A 17,896-nucleotide genomic window follows, 5' to 3' on the forward strand; every position below is an offset into this window, starting at 1 on the left:
TGGGGTAGCTTTGTTTCCTATTGGACTACATAAAACTTTCAGATGACGTGGGGCTCTTATGATCAAAACAAATGAATATTCATTTCTCACTTGACCAGACAGAGCAAAGTTGGCTATAAGTGTCAATGACAGTGTGGCTCAGTCTTATCAATTGCTACAAAACAACAAGATACTTTAGGCTCCATTAGTCCAAAACATCCTTGCTATGCTACATGTTTCTGTATCTTGAAGAGGAGATTGTCACAGCTCACTCACTACCTGCCTGAATGTGTGTGTGTGTGTTCATTTATTAACTGCGAGGAAACCCTCCTTGGAATTTGAATCACAAGTATATATGCCCTGTTGCCCTCCCAAAGTGAATAGATAAGAATACTCTATGTCAGGAAGGAGAAACTTTTCTTCAGACTGACAGCCGGATTTCATTCTGGGCGAACTTGGAGGGTGGGGCACATACCAGGGGTGGGTGGGGCCAGAGGCAAAATTGGGTGGAGCAACACATGGAAATGTTCCTTTTATACGGTAGGCTAGTTTACACACTCACACTCACACTCCCCTCTGTACCCTGCATCCAGGCAAGCAAGGGTTGTCATTAGAATTAAAGGACATATTCCAGCATGACAAAAACTCTCAAGGAAAGCACAAAAAAGAGGCAGTGAAGGCAAGACTGAGGGGCCTGGAGAACTGAATTCAGATGAGTTAATTTTGTTCTGTGTGACAATTCTGCAAAAGCCTTGAAACAAACCCAACAAGACAAGATGCGAAACAAACAAGCTCTGTGCTAAATGGTCTCATTTAATTCTCAAGAGTTTTATTTCTACAAATGTCATAAACCAAAACAGCCGGAAATCAGTCTGTTTTGCTGTAGAGATACTTTGCTGTGGTGCTAGAGAATCAGTCTGAAATCCTAAACCCATCGAGGAGACCATGCAAAGCTAAAACAAAGTCATTTACAGCGAACATATTTTTACAAAGGAAATAGTAAAAAATACATCATTTTTCATAGAAAAAAGCAAATATACAAAAAACCAACCCTGCAGGCCCTTGCTGCCTACAGAGAAGAGATCTATGCAGATCAGGCATCCAAAATAGGCAATCATGAACCCAGGAATGGAAAGGCTATTCTTTGTTGTAGTTGTTCTATATCTGAATGTGCCCGCTGGTATATGTTGGATAAAATGACAATGTCTGTGTATTACATCCCCCCTTCCTTTGTTCAAAAGACTTTTTGGAATATTAAATCAGTTTATTGGGGACAATTCCTGGAGCAGATATGGGGGTGGGATGCAATTCTGTTTATCTCTAATTAGCACCACTTTAGCACCATGGCTGGCAAGCATTCCTTGAAGTCCAGGACCCCAAAGTTCATCCAGGGCACTTATCTAATCATCTGCATCACTATTTTTAAAAAAGCAAAGAAAACAACTATTGCTTACTATAAAGATTCACTCTAAATAAATAGAAAGTAAATGTTCAGTTTATAATCTTTGGCAGAATGTGATATGGCATGAGATGAGATGCCAATATTTAGAGAGTCCTGCAATAAAATGTTGTGGCGTGGGACACTGTTCAAGATTTCTACTGCTCCATTCCATTTCCCCTCGCCCATGTTTTCTGACCCACCCACTGCTTAGTCAGCATTCCATGGCAATTGAGCATGACCAGCTCTCATTGCCTCTTTTCTCCTTTTTTTTTAACCTAAAGATATGTTGAACCTATGCAGACTTTGGGATTTCCTCCAGATCCACTGATACTTTTGTTATATATGGATGGTGCCATTTTGGTTACATAAGTGATCACATTAGTGCTCGAAATGAACTACTTCACTGAATTAATTCAGCTCTTTCTGAGCTACACCAGAAAGCAGTTCCTATAATTTCCAGGTGAACCAAATGTGAATTAGTTTTTTTTCACATTGCACTGTGTGTGTGTTTTGATGTTTTCTTCTATTTTATACCTCTCCAGAGCAGCTTTTAAAATTCTGATGTCTAGAGAGATAGAGGAAAAGAATAACACATAGCACTACATGAAGGAATTATGAATTATTATAAATTTGTTAATTGAATCAGAATGGAATTTGTTCCTCTTTGCAGGGAATAAACCGGAACTGGAATGAATTCCTTAAAATAAAATAAAAACAACTTTCCAAGCGCTCTATGACACTCAGAGCCTGGATCTTAGAGGAACTGTCCAAATTCCCAGCAGGCAGACAAAAGCAAGCTCTTTGGATCACAACTGTGGATTGGGCTTGATTTTAAAAGGTTTTAAATGGGGTGTGGGGGTGTGAGAATGATAAATGATTAAAATCCAACCCTTAAAATAGCTGGGTGAATGTTACAACTCCATTCATCATGGAGACAGTTGGGATCTGCATGGGATCTAAATATATACTTACTGAATACAAGGAAACAAACCAGATCTATTAGTTCTCTAATATATATGTTGTGGTTAACCCCAACATACATTATATATATAAAAATAATAATAATAAAATAAAGCCCCACATCTGTACAAAAACAGGGGCAAAGCAAACGCTCTGTAAGTTTCTAACAAAATAAAGATCAACTTCTAGAGATCACTGCATAATTAAGATATGACCAGCTCTGCTGAATAAAATAAATTGTAGGTAATTGTAAATAAAACAATGCTGTCTAACGTACTACCAATCGAAATGTGCCTGGACAGGGGTTCTAGTTCCTTCATTTATTTTTAACACCCCTAACCTTCCTAACTTCCTGCAATTGTTTGGCCAGCAAACCCAGCTATTCCACATTTTTTCCCTTTGTTTGAGAGAAATTCCCGGTTTATGGAGGTGGTGCTCTTTTGAAAGGCAGCTTTGTTTTTCTGACAGCTAGGTGTGTCTTTTGCACTATCCACAGAACAGTCTACCACATGTTGTTTCAGCACTGCATTTAATGGACCTGTTGTTAACCCAAGAAAAGAATCCAGGGAGACTTGGATTCTCTCTCTCTCTCTCTCTCTCTCTCTCTCTCTCTCTCTCTCTCTCTCTCTCTCTCTCTCTCTCTCTCTCTCTCTCTCTCTCTTCAACACACCCAATCACACACACAAACTATCACACACATAGCAAGGCCTCCATAGTTATTCAAGCTAACGTTCACCCTTAAGCGGTAGGTTCATTCCATGAAGTGCAAAACTCTTGCCTTTGAGCAATCTAAGCTGTGCACCAGAGAATAAGGTGTTGAACACTCCACTCTCAAAACCTGACCCTAAATGTTTGAAAGTAATATTAATAATAATAAACACTGAGCTGACACCAATGGGATGTGGATAGTTAAGTCAGAATGTGATTCCGGCAGCAGTCTTTGTCGTCCCTGAAAGAGTTTTGACCAAGAGGGCTTCGTCGTACTACATGCCAGGACCGACCACCATCATGTGTGGGCTTCCCATTGCTTAGGAATAGCACCGCATCCTCCTCCCAACAGACGGGGTTCCGTTTCTTACAAATTTATTGCTTCACGGCAAAGATTCGGAAGGCGTTTCCTTCTGTCTGTGGCTTTAAGCTGGAAATACAGAATCAGAAATAAGACAAAGGGAAGGCATAAGCAGTTTTTCCATTACAGGAGTGGGGGGGGGAAGCCCCTACATCTTCTTTTGAATGTTTTAAATAGTTGGAAAATTGCATAAAGTAATATTTTCTTCATAGGAAGCCTCCTGGGGACCACATCTCCAGCATCTGGTCTTCTGAACAGCTTCTAAGTAGGGATATTCTGGTCTTATCTATGATGACCAAGAAGCCATTTACCCTCTACACTTTTGTCCAGTCCTCCCCGCCCGCCCGCCCGCCATCTCACAGCCAATAGGAAATTCTTTATATGAATTCCCCCGCCCTGAAAAGACTGGGGGGGAATCTCAGGAGACTCTCCAATGGCTGCAAGAGAGGAGATAAGATTCAAAGGAAACTCAGCAGGCCCTGTCTGAAAAGCTTGGCTCTTTTGGTTGGCGGTGGGGCATAGCAGTCAATGTTCCTTTGCTAATTCCTCTGTTCAAACTCATTTAAAGGCAATGGGGATTTTATTCTACATTTGAAACCCTGAAACCTATTTCAAAATTGAGATGGCGGCTGGCTGATGCAAACAAATTTGTTATTTATAGGGTTGCTTGCTTTACTAGGTAGGCTACTTCCTCCCATCCACATCCCCAGTGGATTTTTTTAATGATTTATATGGAAAATGACCCTTGGCTCCAAACAGTAGAAACATGGTTGGCTGACTGAGGCCCCATCCACACCATACATTTAAAACACTGTTATACCACTTTAATAGTCACGGCTTCCCCCAAATTACCCTGGGAACTGTAGTTTGTTAAGGGTGTTGAGAGTTGCAAGGAGACCCCCTATTCCCTTCACAGAGACACCGTTCTTCCTCACCATGCTCAGAGTATTCAAAAGTTGCCTTGCTGACTCGCCCTCCCTTTTCGCTTCCATCAAAGGGAGAAAAAAGCAACAGTCTTGGAACCAGTCACAACCCTGGGAGTTTTGGCTTTTACAGAAGTCCCAGTGTGAGCTATCTTGGGATATTCCCAAAAGCCTTTTCCTCCTGAGGGAGCAACATAGTGAAGCTTACGCAGGACTGAGAAGAGCACAGAGGGAGCTATCCAAGATGTACTTTCCCAGAAACCCCCATGGGATCTAAGGCAGGAATGATGCCTGGCTGCTTGATGTCATATGAGATCTAGGGGCCTCCCCACAAACTAACTCATAGAGATGTGCTTAGCATTCTACAGGGTCAGTGTAAAGAAAAAGAAAAAAAACCAATTAGAAAAGCCAGCCAGTGTTTTACTGCCTTGTTATATGCTTTCTAGAAGTGAGATTCTACTAATGGGGAGGAGGGACATCACTTGCGTTCCCTTGAACAAGGATGGGGAACTTGTGGCTCTTCAGATAACATTGGACTACAACACCCATCATCCTTGACTATTGGCTGCACTGGCTTAGGCTGATGGGAGTAGAGTCCAACAACATAAGAACATACAAAGTCAGACCATTGGTCCATCCAGCTCAGTGTTGTCCAGACTGACTGGCAGCTGCTTTCAAGGATTTCGGGCAGGGGTCTCTCGCAGTCATCGCTGGAGATCCTGTGGATTGAACCTGGGACCTTCTGCTTGCAAAGAAGATGCTCTTCCAGGTGACACCTCTCCCCAAACATCTGAGGATCACCAGGGACAGGCTACAGCTCAATGGTAAAGGCCATGTTTTGCAAGCAGAAGGTCCCAGGTTCAATCCCTTCTGTTTTCAGGTAAGTCTAGGAAAGAATCCCACTGGGAACCCTGGAGAAACACAGCCAGTATGACTAGATAATACTGAGCTGGTTGTGCCAGTGGTCTTTCAGAGCATGAGGCAGCTTCCATGCCAAAGGACCGTCACTATTGTAAAAGGAAATATCAGAACAAGGTGATGAATCCCTCTAAATTTCTGTAATTATTTGCTCTTTCTGGTTCTCTTCTCAGACAAAGCAGGAACATGGAACATGCCTGAACACCAACTTTCTTTAACCCCACTGATCACTCTCAAGAACAATACTGTGAATCAATTCCTTATTGAATACTTCGTCACACAGCCATCACAGATTTATGGAATTTGTTGTCAAAAGATGTGGTGCTGCTCAGTAAATCAGATGTTGAGGAACAGACAAACTCATAGAGGAAAAGTCTCGCCAGTGGTGCTGATAATGGCAAGATGTCCTGTATGGAACAGCTGCATATTCCTGCAATGCCTGGGGGTTGGACTAGATGGTCCTCAGGGTCCCTTCCAACTCTATGATCTATCAGTCTATGATCTACTAGTCATGGTGGCCCTATGGAGTCCACATGCTCATATGCTCTCTCTCTCTCTGAGTAGCAATTGTGTGGAACAAATGTGAGAATTGCTATTGTTTCCTGCTTGTGGATGTCCTGTAGGCACCTGACTGGCCACTGTAGGAAGGGGAAAGCTGGGTGAGATAGACCTGTGCTCTGATCCAGCAGGGCTCTTCTTCAGTTCTTAGGTTGCAGAACAAGGAAGACAACAGAAGAACCATTTCATAAAGAGCCCAGTCAGGAGAGGGGTGACTGCCTTACCTTGCAGATTGGATCCCATTCTTCAAAGAGCCACTGTAGGATTTCTTCTTCTCCACGGGCATCACGTCCACGTACCCACCAGCATTGTCCCCAATGACCCCTGCATGCACAGCTGCTTTGCAGATACTGGAATTCTGAAAGGTCATAGAACAACCACAGTTATTTGCAAAGGGGCCCAGAGGCTCAGAGGCATCGCATGGAACTCAACCCATGTGGCATACTAGCTGGGACATTATTCACACAAACACAGTTCCACAATATCATTTTGTTATCACTTGGCCTGTGCCAGGACTGAGGGCACAGGGCATTCAACACCAGCCCCAACACTCAGCATCCTGGTCCAAAATTAATCCTCAATTCCCTCATCGTCAACCGTGACAGCAATGTCCTCCCTGGTGCCTTTCAAAAAGCAGCATTAATTTTAAAAAATTTTAAAAAATACAGGCCCATGTATACCTTTATACCAGGTCAATTCCAGATCACATTAAAGTTTACCTTGTTTTTATGGTTGTTGTGGTTATTGTTGTTTTTCTTTTTGTTTCCTTTGTGAATGATGCCATGGCCTTTGGCTAGTGCAATAAAGTTTTTGATGATTAAAGTTTACCAAAATGTCAAGCCTAACTCTAGAGAATCGCAACAACCATTGATGGATCACTGCATCTTAAAAGCTATTTGGGAAAGAGGGAAATAGCATGGAACACAGACGCTGAAGGGAATGCCAGTCTTTGGATTCAAGAGGATTTGTGGATAGGCAGCTACAGAGGAACAAAGAGCTAAAACGCTCTCTCCCTCTCTCCCTCTCCCTCTCTCTCTCTCTCTCTCTCTCTCTCTCTCTCTCTCTCTCTCTCCAGTGCAGCATCTTGAATCAAGGGCTGAAAATAACACCATTTATTCTTCATGAAGTCCAACTGTTGTCATATTACAGGTACAAAAAGGAATGTATGCTGTTGGCTTATAATATGTGCAGAGCTCTCTTTTACACACACACACACACACACACACACACACACACACACACACACACACACGTTGGAGATCATGGTCTCCCCTCCTCCTCTCCCACCCAAGCCATAAAAGGCAGGTTCTCTTTCATCCCTTTTAACATTTATCACTGCCTCTGTGCTGGCAGCTCTGCCCATTCCGATTGCCAGCTTGATTTGGGGGCTTCTATATATGGTCAAGGAGAGTGGAGGAACACAGCTGAAGCATATATGCTTCGAATTTGCCTGAGTATGCAGCCACAAAGCATCTAAAACCGGGACATTAAAAAAAATAAAATCACCCTGCCCTCGAGGAAGTCAGACAGGCTATTATTCTGCAGCTATGCACTACGGAAGCCTCCCTTTCCAACAGTTCTTTCCAAAGCCTTCATTTCTGGGCTGTTCTGCCTTCCGAAATTCACCTCCGGTGTGGTCAAGGCACACCCCTTCCACCCCCTTACCCCCTGGTGTTGCCTTTCGCTTGCTCCCAGCAAGAGTTTCTTATCTTCAAGTTGCAAAACTGTTTAAGAGGATAAGCCCCAACACAGGAAGGAATTTCCTCCCTTCCTTAAAAAACAGCAATTATAATATAGAACGATGGCCAATGCATCCACACCATGCATTTGATAATTTTCAAATGGAACTTCTTTACTTATAAATTGATGGAGAATGGGGGGAAAACTGAGAATTTTTTGGCACAGTGCTGTGGGAGGAACAATAACCCAGTGTGCACCGTATCAGCAAAATCACTTAACCAACAGAAATGGAGGCTAGAGAGAGAAGAAATCCTGATAACACTTTACTGAGCTTAGTGAACAAAAGCTGCATATAAGTTCACTAGAAAGGAACAGAGAGCTTTTGACTTTCTTTGTTCCAGCCTTGTACATAGCAGGGAGACATACAATCAAGCATACAGCCCATTAATTCTAAGTCTGCATGCAATTTTTATGCAAATATGTCTCCTTTTAAATCTTTTTTGGGGGGAGGTTGCATTTTCTCTTTGTTTGCAATACACAATGCCACACACACAAAAAACTGCTGTCTGCTGTGTTGCATTTTACTATTTTTTAAAGTCACTGTCAACTTTATGAGTGAATAATAGAATATAAATCTGCTCCTGTCCCCATGCCCCCCCAAGGTATTAATTTCAGCAACCTGCTTGTTCAGTGGACTGGAGAGCCTTGGCATTGTCACTATTGTCAAACAATCGGGAATCAGAAACCCTTGCTACCGGGAGATCCCACTCTACATTCTGCCCACCCATGGCTGTTGGAAGTTTGTATTTCAATATGGTTTTCTTTCCTGTTTCTTCCCCTTCCCCCTTGGTCTCTTTTAGAAACAGCTGAGCACCATCCCTTGCTCTCTGCAGGGTGGCAGAATGGCATTTCAACTTAGGAAACCACTTTTATGCAGGGTTTTGATGGGCCATCTGGCTTTGATGATAAGCTTTCACTACTTTCGACTGTTTGCTTCCTTAGTTCATCCAAGCCTGGAGTGCGCCTCTGGCACATTTGTGGTCTCATTATTTTGCCACTGATTACAAGCACTCTGGCTCCTCGAGCTCTCAAGAGCGTTTCCAGAGCTACCGTGACCTCTTTCCCTGCAAACATACCTTTCCCAAGGCCTCAGTCCTGAGCCAGCTAAAATAGCATGCTGGTTTCTATGGGGAAAATGTGAGCTGTTTTTTTTTCTTCATTCAAGTCACACAGGCCAGAATTAAGTGTTCTTTATCCCCATGGAGGAAAGCACACCAAACAGGTCTCAGGGGGAGGGGGGACCAAAAAAAGCTTCAGTCTTTATGGGGGTGCAGAGGGGAAAGATTCTTCAAGTCCAAGGTCCTCTGCAAAGACTGGTTTCTACTTCCCTATAGCCCTGTGCCATGAACTCATAACCTCCAACATTTTCATCCGCCAAAATCAGGACATCAGGAAGGGTGTCTCTTCCATTCTGACACTCTGGCACTTGTCAGCAGGGTTGTGACTGGGCACTGGACGTTCGGCACTTTGGCGCATCCTTGCTGACTCGCGCCAGAGTAAACTTATTTTGCTCCGGCAATCTGACATGAGGACTCGCACCAGAGTGCTGGACCAAAAACTGGGACATTCTAGGATGCAAACAGAAGTTGGAGTTGGCTTCTGTGATTTGGGGTAAAGGTAAAGGGACCCCTGACCATTAGGTCCAGTCGTGACCGACTCTGAGGTTGCGGCGCTCATCTCACGTTATTGGCCGAGGGAGCCGGCGTACAGCTTCCAGGTCATGTGGCCAGCATGACAAAGCTGCTTCTGGCAAAGCAGAGCAGTGAACGGAAACGCCATTTACCTTCCCGCTGTAGCGGTACCTATTTATCTACTTGAACTTTGACGTGCTTTCGAAGTGCTAGGTTGGCAGGAGCTGGGACTGAGCAACGGGAGCTCACCCCGTCATGGGGATTCGAACCGCCGACCTTCCAATCGGCAAGCCCTAGGCTCTGTGGTTTAACCCACAGCACCACCCGCGTCCCGTGATTTGGGGATGTCCCACTTAAAACGGGACAGTTAGGGGGTATGTCAACCAGATGAATTTCCAATCGTTATTGAAAACAAGTCTTCTTGCCCATGTGTTCCCTGGGCTTTGATACTTGTTTTAACAATTCTTGGTTCTGTATGTGTAGATTCTGTCCTATTTTTCTAGTTATTGTAAACCACTTTTAGTTTATTAATGAAAGGCTGTCTAAAAAAGAATTCAAGTAAATTAGTACTATTATTCATTCTTTATGAGAGAGAGAGAGAGAGAGAGAGAGAGAGAGAGAGAGAGAGAGAGAGAGAGAGAGAGAGAGAGAGAGATATTCAACCATCCGAGTGCCAGTCTTTATGTGTTGGAAGTGCAATGGAAATCCCAAGGCCAACCCTCCCATTAGGCAGAATGAGGCCATGACCAAACTATGTGCAATCATCAGTTCATCCTGTAGGCATCAAGTGATAACTATGCACACTGGCGCATATTTCTTTAGCACAAACCTTCCCTGACCCTTCCACCCTCTGCTTCTACCTTATATCCAATTAAGTCCGCCACTCATAACTGCCAAAGCCAAGGCAGTTGAGCAGTCATATTAGGGTGGGAAGCCATGCTTCCATTCAACCCATTGCTGAAGATCTGGCAGAAGAGTGCTAACTTGGATCTAAAGAGGAGTTTAAAAGAAACCAGTTCATACAATGATCTTATACTAAGGCCACATGGTATCCAAAATGAGCTTTATCCCTTTCAGAGATACAACCATAAGTTTTTGTTTGGGTTTTTCTCCTTTTTAAAAAATGCCATTCAAGAAGCTCTACAGTAGGAACAAAATCATCAAATAATTTGGACCATTCTAGCTGTGCAGTAGTAACTTTATTCCACTGCCAACCCACACGTTGATTAAACACTGTCAGGCTCTGTTGCCAGCCAACAATTTTGGAGAGCAAAGATTTGGTCTCCAAACAAGATGGATGTTGTTCTTGAACACATCCCTAATTCAACAGGGAATAAATGTTTTTGGCTCCTTCTGCTGAGCCCTAAGAACTCCTGGTGTGTTAAGCCTCTGTGCTGTAGACATGCAGATGATGTTCACCTTCTGGTATAGAGTATCTCATGGTTTTTCTATCTGCTCAAAGAATCATAAGAATTATAGGCCTGCTCTGTAATGTCCCTATGCCAACCTTCACCAAATGAATGGCCTCTGGGTGCTTTGAACTACAACTCCTCTCAGGCCCAGTCAGCATGACCATTGGTAACAGCGTTGAGCTGGAATTGGATGCCACTCTTCTAACATTGACTATATCATGATTTTTGTCCACCTACTCAAGAAATCCTGGGAACCGTAGGCTTCCCAAAATGCTGAGAATTCTCTTCGGGTAATCCTCTGGCTGCCAGTGAACTACAAATTCTGTCACGTGCCTATAAAATATGAGTCTGCCTCCACCTTACCTTTGTCACATGGAAAGCAGGTTTGCAGCCACATCTTAGCTCAACATCCTTTTCTTTTCTTTTTTTCTGTCCTTTTCTGTTTAGTGTTGTATGAATGATTTAAAATTTTGGTTTATATATGATTTAAATATGATTTAATTTTATTTATGATATGATTTAATGTAGTTATGATTTGAGTATGATGTTATTTTGATTTATTATGATTATGATTTAGTTGGAAATTATTTGAATATGTGTATTTTTATTTTTGTGTTCTGTTTTCTTTTGTATGTTTTTGTATGTCTTTTTTAAATGAAATAAAGCTTTTTTCTAAAAAAAAAACATCTTAGCTCCACATTGTGTTCACACACACTTCTGTATTTATTTATTGGTAAACTGCTTTGAGAGCCTTCAGATTTCTCAATGACACAGCCTGGCTTGCACTCTGGACGTGATATACAGCACCCGTAGCCGGGCTCCCCTGCACAATTGGTGTAAGGTGCATATACCCCTGCCATTCATAAAACTACAGAAGCCGAAAATGCGACAGCAGCTCCACTGTTCATGTATAGCTCATTCTGCCAAGCAGGATGAAAAGAAGGTTACTTACATCTGCATAAATGTTGGTGCCATACACCGGTGCCCAGTAGGATGGCTCATCTTTGCAGTAAGCTGGACAGTAAGACCTGTAAGGCAATTGAATGCATTGAGATGAGCATCTTGCACCATGGGCAGCCCATGAGTTTTTGGACTCCACCTAGGAGATTTTTTGGACTCCACCTCCTGTGAGCCACAGACAGCCTGGCCAATGGTGAGGGATGATGAGAGAGAGTTGTGGCCCAGCAATATCTGGAAGGCACTGTAGGAGAATAGCTGTTTCCCTCCAGAGCCACCTTCACTACCCCTTATGTTACAACAATGAGCTTTTAGGCAGGAAGCTCCAGATGCTGTCTCCCACCATCCTACAAAATTTGCCTGGCACATATATACATTTGAACAGCCTTGCTGGATCAAACCAAGAGTCATTGTCAGCTGGTGAAGGAATTCGCTCCTGGGAGTCACCAGCTACTGTTTTTTGCAGTTACTAGGCCAAATGGGGAAGAGGCAACGGGGAGGCAGGATTGCCTCTGTCAGCACCTTCCAAACACTGTGGCTACTGACTGGCTAGCAGCTTGTGATGATGTTACCACATTGGGAGCTGCTAGTCAACCAGGAACTGCACAGAGCTGAATGAAAAGCCCCTGCTACTCACTTACCTCTCAGTCCCCACCAGAGAACCATCCCACCAGCTACTGCTGTTTGCTGTGGATTTTCCCAGCCTTCTCTCTGCTTTCACCAGTCTTGCTTTTGAATTCCAAGTGTCTCTTGAATATTTTTTTTAAGATGACAGCCTTATACCATTGTTAAGAATGTCCTATGAGTGGCTGTTCATTTTTATGATTGAATCATAGTGCTTTTAATGTTTTTGCGTTCCTGAACACCACCCTGATGTTTTGCAAGAGTGCGGCATATAAATACTTTATATGAGCAAAAGAAACAAATGAATTTCCCTTTCATTGCAATAGGAACTCATGCAGGGGGAAGTCCTGGGCCACTCATACCCACCAAGTATAACTCCAGCATTTACCTTGGGCAATGAGTGGCGGGCTTCTTGAACTGGCAAAGCTCCGCTACTGTGGTGTAACAATCCAGAGTCTGCACTGTGGAAATAAACATAAGGTCAAGTTGTGAGGTCCATGGGATGGAAGGAAGCACTTGAGACAGACTCCCCATGCACACACCACCCATTGCATATTAAGAGGACCAGTTCCAGGTGTGAGAAGTCTTTGGGCAAAGGGTCCTCTGGTGCTGCTGCAGCAGGATCAAGCCAAGAGAGGAAATAATAATAATAATAATAATAATAATAATAATAATAATAATAATAATAATAATAAATTATTATTATTATTTATACCCTGCCCATCTGGCTGGGTTTCCCCAGCCACTCTGGGCGGCTTCCAACAGAAAAATAAAATAAAATAATCTATTAAACATTAAAAGCCTCCCTAAACAGGTCTGCCTTCAAGTGTCTTCTAAAAATCTGGTAGTTGTTTTTCTCTTTGGCATCTGATGGGAGGGCATTCCACAGGGCGGGCGCCACCACCGAGAAGGCCCTCTGCCTGGTTCCCTGCAACTTGGCTTCTCGCAACGAGGGAACCGCCAGAAGGCCCTCGGCACTGGACCATCCTGAGCAGTTTCTCCTGCGTGGCTCAGTCATCCCCTTGAAAGCCTTGCAGTTGCTGATTGGAAAGCAGCCTCTGTTGATGTCAGGAACTGCTAGCCAGTCAGTGAGATAAATGAAACACCCCATGCCGTCCCTGGATCACTAGTAAGGGAGGACCATTAAGCGTCCTCTGGTGGACCCCTTCTGTCAGCTAACCTGTCTTGGCTGCTGTGAACCAGCCGGGTCGAGCCACCCTTTACATTTCCCTTGGTGGCCCCAGAGTGACACAAACTCAAGGGCATGGTGGGAAATTTAAAAGGGCGGCTAAATCCAAATATCTGATACTGTTGAGGATCAGAAGCAAAGAAAAATTCAGGGGCCATCCAGGGAAGACAGCTGGTGCTTTAACGGGTGTTAGGGTCCTGGAAGCAGCTGGAAGGCAGAGTGCTGGAAGATGCCAGCCCTGCACATCCAAGTCCCTTCTCTTCAAAGAGTTTTACACAAAGGAGACATTTTTGAGAGTCTTTATCTTGGAGATCTGCTAAACTGCAAAAAAGATTCCTTCATTTAAAAGGAGGGAAGGAATCCAAGGTTTTTTCCCTCTTTTTTAAGTGGCCTCATTCTTCCTTGTAAGTGTCCTGTCCGGTCTGCAGACTGTTCCTGGCAGATTATAAGTCGCATCCTAACTTTAAAGGGTTTTTGATGGCATCGCTTTTGAAAGTGTCAGGCGAACAAGGGTCTGGCGCACACACACACACACACACACACACACACAGAGCTGTGTTTAGCCTGGATCAGAACTGTAACTGGATGGAAAACGGGCCTGTTTAAGGACAATGCCAAGTTAGCTTTTGAGTGTTTGTGTGTGTTCTTTTTTCTTTCTTTCTTTCTTTCTTTCTTTCTTTCTTTCTTTCTTTCTTTCTTTTTGGAGTTTTCATGCTTTGCTCTTGTCATAATTATGAATATTGTTTTTACAGGCACATGAAAGAGACACACATCTTGATGGCTGGGGTGGCGGGGAAGCCAACAGGAAGAGATTGTTTCAGTTCAAAGTAAATTGCAGGACACATTTTGGACCAACCTAATCAAAACCGGGATTTGATATTTTTTTTTAATTATGAAAGCACCTCCCTTGCTGTTTTTTGTCACAGATTGACAAGGCAACTAGCAATGTTCATTATTATTATTATTATTATTATTATTATTATTATTTCACCTAGACAATAATTTTTACTTATAATGTTCTTCACCATGTTTTCTGTAAGTCATTACAGCACCTCTGCAATGTAGGTCACTTTTAATCTCATTTTAGAGATGAATAACAGCCAGATGCCATCAGAAAAATCATTATAATGGAAGAGATTGTGGCTGCTTTCACAGCATTCATTTAAAGCACTATGATAGTACTTTAAACAGCCATGGCTTCCCCCAAAGAACTCTGGGAGCTGTAGTTTGTGAAGGGTGCTGCGAGTTGATAGGAACACCCCTGGTCCCCACGTTGTGCTACAATTCAAAGAGGGGTTTAACTAGGGTTGCCATCATAGCTGCCAAGTTATCCCTTTTTTAAGGGATTTTCCATTATGCTGAATAGGCTTCCTCATGAGAAAAGGGAAAACTTGGCAGCTATGGTTGCCATACGTCTGAAATTTCCTGGACATAGCCGGAATATGGCAGTAGGAAACAGTGTCTGGGCTCAACAACCTTTGTGCCTGCATTTTCCCTTTTAGAAATATGGCAACCCTAGTTTAACAGTTGGTTCCTCTTCACAGAGAACTCTGGGGACTACAACACTGTGAGGGAACTATCACCCACCAAGTGGCATTCTTGAGTGGAGCTTTGAAATGGGTTCAGCAACACCTGACAATAAGTTGATTGTTGGATCAAGAGAAGCTGTCTTTCGAGTGCTGTCTTGCAGAGTGCCTTTGCCAAGCCCTCTGCAAGATCACCTGTTCTGCCCCCACAAGTCCACCTGTCAAACCTGGCCCACAAGCGGTGGGCGAGAGAACAGCCTGACCTGTCAGCCAGATCCCATCCCACACATCTTTGATGTAAACCAAAAGGCTAGTTCTAGTATAATGTACAGTTCTAGGAAGCTTTTCCATGCCTAACAAACCCCTGAATGGCATGGTATCTTCTCAGCTATTACAGGCTCTCTATACAGAAAACTTACCTGTGACTTTTGAAACAGTGAAGGAATTAGAAGGTTTGAATTTACTGTGAAATGCAAAAGACAGAAAATGAAAAGTATTAACTGGCTGTTTCAGACTAAAAGACATGCACTGAATAATCAAATCTCCATGTAGTATTATAGAAGGAGGACCAGCATCTGTTAGATATCGGAAGTAGGCAGGATAAAAGAGTAAGCATGCATAAATTCCAGATTTTGTAACTGTTAAACAAGCCCTGCTGCTGGGCGTATTACAAATTGACCTGCAGCCACTAGCAGGAGTGTGTGTTTGTGTATTTAATGCCATGAAAATGCTCACCAGCATTTATTTATTTTTCTGAATTATACTGCAGTTAAAGGCAGAAAACAGGCCATTTTTCTGCGATCATTTGGCTACCCCAAAGGAGTTTGGATGTGAAGTTTGAAACGTCAGGTTTCTCAGATTAAGAATAGTATGTCAGGAACTCCATATTATAGGTGGAGAAGGGACCAGTCTGGGAGCACGGACCAATAAGAAAGTAATGGAAGTCACACACTTAGCCATGACTCAGCATTTCCTTAAAGCATATCACTCCTGAAGCTGGAGTTAGACTTTCACTTCTATACAGGCCCGGCTCTAGGTGCACTCCCGGTGGCTGGCATTGGGGGGGGGGGCTCTGCGCGGCAAAGCCGCACGCTTCGAGGGCGGGGGCGCCGGAGCGCCCGACCTGCTCGAGACGGCCCTGCTTCTATAGATCCTGATTTACTCCCTCTCTCTTAAGACTGGAACTCAAAATCTTCCTGTGAAACTGACTATCAGGACATTCCAGATGGGCAGATGGAAGTAGTTTTTTGCAGAAAACACAATGGAATTCACCCTCAATTGCTTAGATACTTTAAAGGGGAGTTAAATAAATTCAGAGAGGATAAGGCTACGAGCCTTCAGATCTAAGCAGAACGTCCACATTCAGTGGCAATATACCTCCAAATATTTGCCCATGGGCAACAGAATATAGAGAAGGCTACTTCTTTCAAGCCCTACTTGCAGGCTTCCCAGAGTCAACTGGCTGACCATTGTAGGTAAACACTATCCTGGGCTAGATGGGCTTTTGGTCCGATCGATCTTGTGATGTCCATATGCCCTTGACTACAGAGCCTTCCAGGCAGCTCAGTAAATGTAGAAACCAACTGGTGAGTGCAGCAGGCCCAAGATGAAATCTGATCCCACCAAAACCATCACCCAGAATACTTACTGCTCAGATTTTTCCACTTGGTACATTACCTTGATGATTGGATGCCATTTCTTGAAGACTTCACAAAGAAATCTGCTCTGCCTTTCCTGGTGATGTCTACCAAGCCTCCTCTGTTATCCAGCACCCCAGAATGGATGGCAGCCCGACATATACTGGATGACTGCAAGGAACATTATTTTTTACAGAAGACAGTTGATAAGAGTTTATTTGTAAGACTCTTCCTAGCTGATGAATAGCTTGCATTTTTGCTAGCAATTTGTCATTAATCCAGAGCAGGGGTCATCAATGCAGTGCCCCTGGGTGCCGCAGTGCCCTCTAGTACCCCCCCTATAGCACCTGGGAAAGGCCTCAATAAATATTCTCCCCCTCCAAAAAAAGAAGTCTGTAATGTATGGGAGACTGTTTGCTCTTCCTGCTCAGTTTCTGTTTGTTCTGGCTCAGCTTCTCCCACATTGAATACATCCCCTTAAACATGCCCACATGTCATCAGATGTCAGAACACCCTCCCTCCCTTTAGTTCTGAACAGAGGAAAGGCTGAAAGAGTTTCTCTCTATGAGTGAGTGTAGTGGTGATTGATGAAGATGCTTTTTTCCAATGATTGCATCCATTTGTGGCCTCCTTTTTTCTGCTCTTTTAGATCTGAAAGCCGTTTTGTGTTGTGCCATGCCCCTATGGCAGCAATCTTGTAACTGATAATGCCCACAGCTCTGTCTCAAAATCCTGAATTGATCTAGTGGCATTCGCCATTCATAGCCTACAAGCCACAATTAATATGGAGCATAGCTGACAACATTGATCTTCAAAATACTAACACACACACACACACACACGGATTGGAACGAGTACAAGGGAAATCTGGACTTCAAGGGGTGGAATGTAAAAATTGTTGATTTTAACTGCTGATCACTAAATGAATGCTACTGTTTCTGTGCTTTGGTTTTATTGCTGATCTTTTAATTTTAGTTTTATTATTACAATAATAGTCTTTAAATTGTACATTGCCCTGGAAGTTTATGTTGAAGGGTGATACATTTCTTATATAAAATGTTTGCGTTATTAGAGACGGAGCTAAGAGGAATGTGACCTATCAGGAGTAAGCTGGAGCAGCATTTGTCTGGATGGAGCCAGGGTAAGGCCTAGCTCGTGATGCATGGTGTCTAGCAGAATTTCGAGCTCCGGCAGAATCTGGAGCTTCTTCATTCTGCAGACATCCCAGTTTTGGAGGCCAGACATCATGCATTTATTTATTTTTACAGGTAAAAACTAATTAATTAAACACTGTATGATGGGAGTGGCCCTATTGAACTGAAAGCCACCTAC

General features: G+C 43.3%; 1 protein-coding gene across 1 annotated transcript in view; it reads right to left on the reverse strand.

The window, feature by feature from the left end:
* Positions 1 to 786: 786 nt before the first annotated feature.
* The window catches only part of CRISPLD2 (cysteine rich secretory protein LCCL domain containing 2), a 53,348-nt gene continuing 36,238 nt past the window's right edge, over positions 787 to 17,896 (reverse strand). Inside the window, exons 10-15 of the mRNA XM_035118260.2 lie at positions 16,605 to 16,735; positions 15,347 to 15,390; positions 12,601 to 12,673; positions 11,584 to 11,659; positions 6,073 to 6,206; positions 787 to 3,518 (exon numbers count right to left, since the gene is read on the reverse strand). Coding sequence (XP_034974151.2) covers positions 3,464 to 3,518; positions 6,073 to 6,206; positions 11,584 to 11,659; positions 12,601 to 12,673; positions 15,347 to 15,390; positions 16,605 to 16,735 — 513 coding nt within the window. The 3' untranslated portion in view covers positions 787 to 3,463. The remainder of the gene's footprint in view (positions 3,519 to 6,072; positions 6,207 to 11,583; positions 11,660 to 12,600; positions 12,674 to 15,346; positions 15,391 to 16,604; positions 16,736 to 17,896) is intronic.

Source organism: Zootoca vivipara, chromosome 6, assembly GCF_963506605.1.
Source record: "Zootoca vivipara chromosome 6, rZooViv1.1, whole genome shotgun sequence".
Taxonomy (NCBI): Eukaryota; Metazoa; Chordata; class Lepidosauria; order Squamata; family Lacertidae; genus Zootoca; species Zootoca vivipara.